General features: G+C 38.3%; 1 protein-coding gene across 1 annotated transcript in view; it reads right to left on the bottom strand.

Moving 5' to 3' along the window:
• Positions 1–6,639: 6,639 nt before the first annotated feature.
• pecr (peroxisomal trans-2-enoyl-CoA reductase) overlaps positions 6,640–10,535 on the bottom strand; it is a 29,121-nt gene continuing 25,225 nt past the window's right edge. Inside the window, exon 8 of the mRNA XM_028807531.2 lies at positions 6,640–6,926. Coding sequence (XP_028663364.1) covers positions 6,850–6,926 — 77 coding nt within the window. The 3' untranslated portion in view covers positions 6,640–6,849. The remainder of the gene's footprint in view (positions 6,927–10,535) is intronic.

Raw genomic sequence — 10,535 nt, 5'->3', positions numbered from 1 at the left:
AACATCAAGTCTAGTTTTGAAAGCCCCCAAAGTCTTACTGTCTACCACGCTACTTGGTAGCTTATTCCAAGTATCTGTGATTCTCTGTGTAAAGAAAAACTTCCTAATGTTTGTGCAAAATTTACCCTTAATAAGTCTCCAACTGTATCTCCATGTTCTTGATGGACTCATTTTAAAATAACAGTCTCAATCCACTGTACTAATTCCCTTCATAATTTTAAACACTTCACTCACATCACCTCTTAATCCTCTTTTGCTTAAGCTGAAAAGGCTAAGCTTTTTAATTTTTTCCTTATAATTCATCCCCTGTATCCCTGAAATTAGCCTAGTAGTTCTTCTCTGGACCTTTTCTAGCGCTGCTATGTCCTTTTTGTAGTCTGGAGACCATTGAGGCCTCACCAGTGCATTATAAAGCTTGACTGAGCATTACCTCCTTGGACTTGTACTCCACACATATAACCTAACATTCTGTTTGCTTTCTTAATGACTTCTGAACACTGTTTGGAAGTTGATAGTGCAGAGTCAACTACGACTCCTAAATCCTTCTCATAAGGTGTACGTTCGATTTTCAAACTTCGAATTGTGACCTCAGTACACAATCTGGTATGAATGAAAGATGATATTCATCAAATAGCAACAGGTATGAAACATAAAATAACATTCTCAGATCCAAGTAATCAGAGCCTATTCTACCTGGCATAAGAAGCAAGACAGGAATCAGCCTTGGACATGACAGTCTGTTACAAGCCCAACTCAGACATACTCCCATACTCAAATTGGGCCAGTCTAGAATTGCCAATTAACCTACAGTAGCTTGTATTTTTTGGGCATATGATTAGAAAATGGGAGCACATGTAGTAAAATCCATGTGTGTGTAAAGAAACCATACAAACTCCACTTGAATGAAGAATCCTTGAGGCAGCAGTATTAATCACTGTGCCACCCAGCTATTAAAAACATATTTATACATTTTTAATATTTAAATAAAGTAAACTGGTTTTAGACATGAGCATTAAATGCATATTTGATTTACAGAATAATGTTGGGAGGGCAGCTGGCAGGTTTGAGTCCCAATCCAGTCACAGTCTGTACGAGTTACTTGGGTTTTCTGTTTTAGGTGACTACTGACTAAGTTGGCTTCATGTGAGTGAATGCATCCAGGGTTAGTTCCTGTCTTGTGCCCACTGCTACAAGAACAGGGTCCATAACCACAGAGCTGAACTGAGGTATGCAGGTTCAAAAATGGATGGATGGATGTTTGAAACTAAGCCCAGAAAAGAATTCAGTCTTGTGCACTGATATATTTACTTCATCCACTATATTTTTGAAGATGTTTCTCCTAAATCTTTAAAGCAACAGCTTTATTAATGTGCTTACAGTCATGGCCGAAATTATCGGCACCCTTGGAATTTTCCTTGAAAATGCACCATTTCTCCCAGAAAATTGTTGCAATTACAAATGTTTTGGTATACACATGTTTATTTCCTTTATGTGCATTGGAACAACACAAAAAAACAGAGAAAAAAAGCCAAATCCGACATCATTTCACACAAAACTCAAAAACCAGGCTGGACAAAATTATTGGCTCCCTCTACTTAATATTTGGTTGCACGCCCTTTGGAAAAAATAACTGAAATCAAGCGCTTCCTATAACCATCAACAAGCTTGTTACACCTCTCAACTGGAATTTCCGACCACTCTTCTTTTGCAAACTGCTCAAAGTTTCTCAGATTTGAAGGGCGCCTTCTCCCAACAGCAATTTTGAGATCTCTTCATAAGTGTTCAATTGGATTTAGATCCGGACTCATTGCTGGCCACTTCAGAACTCTCCAGCGCTTTGTCTTCAACAATTTCTGAGTGCTTTTAGAGGTATGTTTGGGGTCATTGTCCTGCTGGAACACCCATGACCTCTGACGCTGACCTAGCTTTCTGACACTGGGCCCTACATTGCTCCCCAATATCTTTTGGTAGTCTTCAGATTTCATGATGCCTTGCACATAGTCAAGGCATCCAGTGCCAGAGGCAGCAAAACATCCCCAAAACATCTTAGAACCTCCACCATGTTTGACTGTAGGTACTGTGTTCTTTTCTTCGTAGGCCTCATTCCGTTTTCTGTAAACAGTAGAATGATGAGCTTTACCAAAAAGCTCTACCTTGGTCTCATCTGTCCACAAGACGTTCACCTAGAAGGATTTTGGCTTCCTCAAGTACATTTTGGCAAACTCCAGTCTGGCTTTTTTATGTTTCTGTGTCAGCAGTGGGGTCCTCCTGGCTCTCCTGCCATAGCGTTTCATTTCGTTCAGATGTCGATGGATAGTTCCAGCTGACACTGTTGCACCCTGAGTCTGCAGAACAGCTTGAATATATTTTGAAGTTGATTGGGGTTGTTTATCCACCATTCGGACTATCCTTCGTTGCAGTCTTTTATCAATTTTTTTCTTCCGTCCACGTCCAGGGAGATTAGCTACAGTGCCATGTGTTGTGAACTTCTTGATTATGTTGCGCACAGTGGACAAAGGAACATGAAGATCTCTGGAGATGGACTTGTAGCCTTGAGATTGTTGATATTTTTCCACAATTTTTGTTCTCAAGTCCTCAGACAATTCTCTGCTCTTCTTTTTGTTCTCCATGCTTAGTGTGGCACACTCAGACACACATCAGAAAGGTTGAGTCAACTTTTCTCCATTTTAACTGGCTTCAAGTGTGATTGCTATATTGCCAGCACCTGTTTCTTGCCACAGGTGAGTTCAAACGAGCATCATATGCTTGAAATAAAACGATTTACCCACAATTTTGAAAGGGTGCCAATAATTTTGTCTGGCCCATTTTTGGAGTTCTGTGTGACATGATGTCAGATTTGGCTTTTTTTCTCTGTTTTTTTGTGTTCTTCCAATGCACATAAAGGAAATAAACGTGTATATACAAAAACATTTGTAATTGCAATAATTTTCTGGGAGAAATGGTGCATTTTCTGGGAAAATTCCAGGGGTTCCGATAATTTACTGTACCTCAAAATTACTAGGAAAAAATATGAATATTGTCAGTGCAGGCCAGTATAAATATACCCAGAACATCTCACAATATGCCATTCATGAAAGATTGAACAACCAGTGGTGTATTAGCCAGGCCATATAGTGTGACCCTGTACTTGTAATATCTGGTCACTGTATTGAATGCCGTTTTCCATTCATCTCCTTTTTTATGTAAGCTCTATTAAAATCTTTGAAAAACTGTTTTGTCATAGAATTACATAACACTCCACTTCAATTCATACATTTTGCACTGTGGTAACTGGCAGTGGTCAGCCACGAACCCATGGCTGGGTTATACAGTATATCTGGATTACAAAGGCCCTCAGAAGCAGTTCTATACTGCTTGAGCTAAAGGAAGAACTCCCCCTGCTGTACGCTCAGGAACTGTCTGTTCGCAATGCAAAGTGAAGTTCTACCTGGTGATGTCAGCTGACTTTTTTTCACTTAGTCCCCACCTTACTATGTAGAACCACCTCGACGATGCTCATCTCATTTCAGAGTGACAGTGGAGCAGACTGTATGACGTAGCAGGAGGACTAGGCAGAAACAAACCATGGTTTAGGGCTTCAGTTCACATCAAGGTACACTCGTCTATATCCCCACACTCATAGTAGCTTAATTTTGAGTCCCATATCAATCTAACATGCACACCTTTAAGATGTAGAAAGAAAAGTCCTTCTCATATAGTCACGAAGCAGAACATATACACTTCAAACAGACAGTAACTAGGTCAGTATATGAAACCAGAATTTCTGGGGCTGTGGTGCAGCACTAATACTAGTACTAGTACTAGCACTAGTACTGTCATGTCACCCAAGTTTTAATAATAAAAATAATAATAATAATAATGTATTTTATTTACAGGGCACTTTACATTAGCAGTAAATCTCAAAGTGCAACATAAAAGTTTAAACAAAGGCAAAGCAAGATAAAAACAGAGATAAAACAACAATAATTATAGCATTCTTGGTAATAAGCTTTCCTAAATAGAAAAGTCTTTAGCTGTTTTTTAAAACAGCCCACAATCTGCTGTGCTCTTAGGCTCTCTGGTAGGGCATTCCAGAGCCGTGGAGCAGCGGCTGCAAAGGCTTGGTCACCCACTGTATGAAGTTTGGTCACAGGGGGGCAAAGGCGATAGGTATTTGCAAAACGGAGGTTTCTTGCAGTGGATTGTAGTATAAGGAGTTCTTATTGTGGAGCATTTCCATGGATACACTGGTGAGTAAACAAACAGTTTGTATTCGATATGGAGATGAATAGGGAGCCAATGAAGTGACCGAAGGATTTGTGAAATGTGTTCATATTTCCGCACCCTCAACAGGATTCTAGCAGCACTATTTTGAATTTGTTGGAGCTTTTGAAGGCTTTTGTTGGGTATTCCGATGAGGAGTGCATTGCAATAGTCCAGTCTGGATGTGACAAAGGCATGAACCAGCTTTTCAGCATCACTGAAGGAGAGGTAGGGACGGAGTTTGGCTATGTTTCGGAGATGAAGGAATGCAATTTTACAAAGGTGATGGACATGTGTATCAAATGACAGATGGGAGTCTAACTTGACACCCAGATTTGTAACAGAAGGGGAGAGGGTAATGGTACGGTCAGAAAAAGAAATACAATTTAAAAAATAGTATAAGCTCAGACGTTGTTAGTCAAGGTGTGCATAGGAATGACAAGCAAGGGGATGGTGAAAAAGTGCAAAGGTGCTTTTATTAAAAAAGAATAAAAAAACAAAACCAAAAACAGTGTCCACAGTGCAGTGTTCCAAATGTCCATAAATAATCCATAAAAACCAAGTTAAAAGTGGATGATAAAAACCATAATAAATAAATCCAATAAAACCAGAGGTTAAAATGCAGTCACTGACTATTCCCGATCTCAGCCCACCTCCTTCGTCGTCTCCCTGGCTCACCCATCACTCGCGCAGCCGGTGGAGACTCAGCAGCCTTGAACGTCATCCTCTAATCCCTGTCTTGGCTGCCTCCAAACCGCTCTCCGGCTCTCCTCCAGTCTTCCTTCGCGCTCCTACAGTCGTACCTTGGATGCATAGGGAGGTCCTTCACCATGCTCGCCTCACTCAGCACCATTATTCAATGGGGCGTACAAGCCCCTAGAGCACAACAGCCTACGCTCCTTCGCGGGCCCCAGTTCGTGCTACCATTCCCTTCTTGGTGGCCAGATCGTCCTCCTGAGACTGCTCTTCCGTCGTCTTTCTACCTCTGTTTGTATTCTCTTTTTTTTTTTCTTCGATCACCGATCCCTCTCCCCCTGTGCTGGCGCATACATATACAGCTCCGTAGGCGCAGCATCTTAATCACACCCCGCAGGAAGCTGATGAAGCAATTGAGAACAATCGCACCCTCATGTACAGGTACAACTCACCCCAATTACCTCATTAACTCCCCGCGGCCGTGCGATTGCGCCCACGGAGACTGACATGGCTATCTGGATTATTTAAAACTGGCCATCCTTTTGAAGCTGCAGACCCGCTATACCACATGGGTTGTACACAGGAGCAGAAGAGGCCATGCAGAGGGATGATGGCAGGACAAAAGAGCTGGGCTTTGAGCATCCCAGCAAGTACCAATGGAGGTGACTGGGATACAAGTCAATTAAGGACTGAATTTGCTGGTGCTTCAGCCCTGATGAGCATGTCTGAGCGGCAAACAGGGTAAGATGGGAGAGAGACAAAAGCACTGGGAGAACAAAATGGATGGAGATGATTTTGACAGTTTATTTTCTTGATTTTATCTATTTATTGACAGATTTACTGATTGTTCTGCAACAGCAGGGAAAATTTCAGTTTAGGGTCAGAGTATGAAATGAGGTCAAAAATACAAACCGATCTTCTGCCAAGCTAGAAATGTTACAGACTCGAAATCAAAGGACAAAAAGAAAGTTCAAAAGCCATTAGAAAAAAACAATAAAAACAATTTGTATTAAAATGGTTGAGAGAATCCAAACATGGATGACTAGATGGCACATAAATATGACCATTTATGGGGTCGCCCCAATCATATCTTGTGACGCGCATTCTCTGAGAATTCTGGAAAGTTACCTCAGCAACAGTGGATGTCAAAATCTCAAAATGGCTCCACACTTTGAATTCAAGATGGTGTAGTGGAAAGACGGTAAAAAGTGTCTGTTTCATATATCATATTTCTCAGGAAATGATACAGTACAAAATACATTTAAAAATCAACCGCTGAATAGTTGCGAAGATGCCCAAAAAACTCCCCAGAAAAGCCACTGAAAATTAATGAAAAATCAAAACACTGGTTTTTCATTCCTCACACTGTTTTTAAGGACAATTTCTTGAAGACATTTTTTGCACTACACTTTGTTTGGGCATTTGGATTGTTTTAATAAAAAGTTCTATGCACTTTTGCACCAAGACTTGTTGTTTGTGTTTTCATAGTCCTAGTCCATCTTATTTCATAACTATTGATTCTCCTGGATGACTGAAGATGCCAAGGCTGTGGGCACCCAGGGCATCACAAACACTCATCAAAATTAGCCTCACCAGTTATGGAAGTAAAGGAGTACTTGAGTAAAAATTCACACAGACAAGAAAACAAATATATTTACAAATAAACTAATTTAATGAACATAAGTCTATAGAAATGAAACATTTTAGTTAACTAGAAATTAGCTCAAAATTAATAAAAAAAAAACACTAGTGCACATTCTGAAGTGGATTCACACTATTTGAAGATCTTAAAAATTGTAGTCCATGATATATTATACTGAAGCTGCAAAATTTGAAATAGACCTGTTCTTGTTCAGTCAGTTCCTCCATATTAATCTTTTTTCTTCAAGTTTACTGGTCTTTATTCATCATTTTTAAAAATGTATCCATATTTTCTCCTTCTGGTGGAGTTTGCCAGGCATTGTGATCTGCAGTAATATGGAAACAGAAAAAGTGTAAAAGGCAAACTCATTTTAATTCAGAGATTCATCTAACACTGTATATGTTTTTTGACTGAAAACCACAATCTGTTGCATATTTTACTTTGCCTAAAGTTTGTCAGCAGTCATCTATCTATCTGCTCATTTTCAGATTTACATGCAGCCAGCATCTGGTGGCCACATGGGTTACAAGGCAAGGAACAGCCCTAGGCCTGAGCTGGATGCCAGGCAATCGCAGGGCACACTTGTACACACATACGCACATTCATCCACGGCAATTACAAGTCTCCAAAAGAAATATACCAATCTGTGATATGAGACAAGAAAAATGGAGCTCAGGAAAAAGAAATCACAAAGACAATGAAATGGCAAAGAGTTGAACTTAACCTCTAGCACCAATGAAGCAGCAGTGCCAAGGTACCACCAGTCATTCATCATGTCTTAACAAATTGCATTTTATATTCAAGCACACAAGTATGACATATAGTATGTACAGTAAGTGTAAAGAACAGGCTTCATGTGTTTTTTTAGTTGCTGTGAACTTACTGATCAGATTTTAATAAGAACATTACAGTTCAGTCAAAAACAAATTCAACAAAACCCTTCAAACATTAATATTTAAATTTAAATTAGATTAAGTCATTTTTGACACTCAACAACCTTCCCCTACCCAGTTTAAAGAGCTATGTGGTCAGCTCATGTGTACTCAGTCAACAAAAACTGAAAAAGGGTTACGCAGAGACCAGGGAAGTGATTTTTAGAACAGCATTAATGATTCATTATTAGATTCTGAAAAAGCATCAGACATTTCCTCATAAAGAAAATTAGATTTTATTTCTAGACTTAGATAATATAAGACATCGCTTTCCCATTGCATTATGGAGGGTTGAGTAGAATAGTTCCAGTTGAGTACGGTAAGTCAACATGCAAACAATGTACCGCAGAACAGCACTATGGATTGTTGTGTAATCATATCCTGTATCTGGTGTAACTATAAATAGTATTATTAAAATATTGAGAGTAACTATGAATCCAACAAATATTTTCCCCTAGATTGGGCTGACAGTGAGCCATTCTCAAAACAAATGACCAAGCTGAGAATGGTGCTTGATAGCATTGTTTACAATCTGTGTTCTGTCCGTGACAGATTTCACATAATTTAAGTCAAAACAGACATGTGCAATGTATAAGTTCTAGATGAATTATATTGTACTTTGCAAAAAATTGAAGAGGATTCCGTTCCTTATTTGACATTCTAATTCAGAGATCCCTTTCCCATTGTAACCTAAGATTGTGTACAGGTGGTCTCCTTAAAATAAGTTGATAGAATCTATAAATGCTGTCAATATCTTCATCATAATTAGAAAATATAGATTCAAACATACACTGCAAAAAATTAAATCTAAGCATGGGAAAAGTATTTGTATCATGACATTTAATCTTATTTTCTTTATTGTAAGAATGATTGACTTGTCAAGAAATTTGCATTTACGCTTATTTGGTTTACTTTAAGAAATTTGTGAAATAAATTTTGCTTACCCCATTGTCAGATTTTGTTTTTAAATAAAAGCAAAAAAACTCCCATTTAAAGATTTTTGTCTAGTTTTTGCATATGCATTTTTATTTGCAGTGTAGCCATTGTATTGATAGAAGATTAGGGAATTTTGGGTGACTATATAACAAAAAAAGTAGTGTGCTACTGAGGATTACATTTGAAGCACATTTGTTCACTACTAAGGTCTCTAAAAATCTGAACAATTAGTGATGTCTATGAATTAAATACTAAGTAAGCGAATGAGGGCTGTAACTCTGCATAAGAGATGTCCTTCTATTAACATTTTGTTTGATGTCTTCCATTATACAGTATATTATCTTTAGACTGAAGGGTTTTCTTGTAACTATAATTCTGAGAAATCAAAAGTTATCTACTTTAGTTTGACATGCAAGAAAATGTACTGGGAAAAGTGTGCTCCTATTCTAGTTAATTTTGAACCTGACCTGTTACTTCCTACTGCGACAGTATTAACATTGGCACAGTGTACTTCTTTGTCATCTGAGATTACAGGTAAACCTGAGAGTTAGTGAATGTGTTTCTTTGTTTGACTTTAGTGTACAGATATAGGGCTTTGACTGTTGACAATATATTTTGTATTTTCTGTATGAGCTTAGGTAAAAGAGAGCAGGGGTGGGCAACTATTTGGCACTTGAGAAAACCAGCTTGCTGAGGAGGGCCAAACACATTCTGTCAACTGTTACAAACTGTTACATTATGGTAAACATGTTATATTACTTTTTTTCACCATAATAAAATTAATATAGACCACATATTCACACATTTTGATTTATTGAACCATGGAACATACTCACGCTATACAGCATGCTTTTTAACACAATATACAATTCCTGATTGTGTAAAAAAAAAAAAAAAAAAAGAAATAATTTTTACTGCATTAATCACTGATCTCTGTGCCTATGACAACTTAGTGGGAATTATTAACTTTATTAACTCTCTGTTCGCAGTACAGCAGACAGATGGTCTTCACTGAGTGAAGATCTATATCTGGATTTGTTGAATTTCATTACAGAGAATGTCTGTTCACATATGTATTTTGAAAGAGGTCAAGCATTCTCTGAATTAATCTTCTCAAGTGTGGGGAATTCCCCTCTTTTGAGAGAATTGTAGAATGTCAGTAATGGCACTGGCTTGAAGTGTTCTGTCAGCAATGCATCAGTCAGCAAGTCTAGAAGTTCAAGTTGTACCTCACTGGGGTCCACTGTCCACATTCCATGCACATCACATGACATGTAGCCAGTGAGTTGTCCCATGCTGGAGTCTGCTGGGGAAGCAACTTGAGCTCAAAAGAAGCACAATGCCTGAACAAACCTATCAGGAAAGCCTGTTCCTTCACAGGGTGAAACATTTTAGGTAGTTTGTAATAAATGACCTTTCTGAATGGAAGCCTCATATTTACAAGATTAGGTTGCCTTACAAAATCACATGCAAAACTTTTCACTCTGCATCTAAAACGAGCAACCTTTATAAAACAACTTGCTATTACATTCAGTCAATTCTTGTCATATTCAATACACTTCAGAAAATTGGACTCATTTGAAACCCAATGCGAGAAAGAAACTGTGTTAAAAATGTAAAAGTGAGCAACTGAACAGGATGATTACTTTCTTTTCAATTTAATACTGTAATTCATTTGCAAGTGAATAAGTCTGAGTCTTATTAAAATGAATTGCATGAAAACACCAAAAATACCTTAATACTAAGGAATCCATTCCCGGGCTCCCGATTCCCGGACATTTTTCATTCCCGCATTCCTGGGAATGAAACTGCTATAATTCCCGGGAAAACAGGAACGGCCAAGCTCGCATATATAGTGTATAAAAATCGATCAAGAAATAATAGAGTTATAGTTGAAAATAATTAAGGTGGGGCCATTGCTGCACCTTGCACTTCATCAGACAAAAGCTTTGAACAGCAACTTGAAATTGAAATGTGTCAGTCTGTTGCATCCGCATTATATGTGTCAAGAAACTTGCCATCACAGAATGATGACAAGAAACTGGATGCATCAGTAAAAGCTGAAA

This window comes from Erpetoichthys calabaricus, chromosome 8 (assembly GCF_900747795.2).
Source record: "Erpetoichthys calabaricus chromosome 8, fErpCal1.3, whole genome shotgun sequence".
NCBI classification, from domain to species: Eukaryota; Metazoa; Chordata; class Cladistia; order Polypteriformes; family Polypteridae; genus Erpetoichthys; species Erpetoichthys calabaricus.
This window is presented reverse-complemented; position numbering and strand designations above follow the sequence as displayed.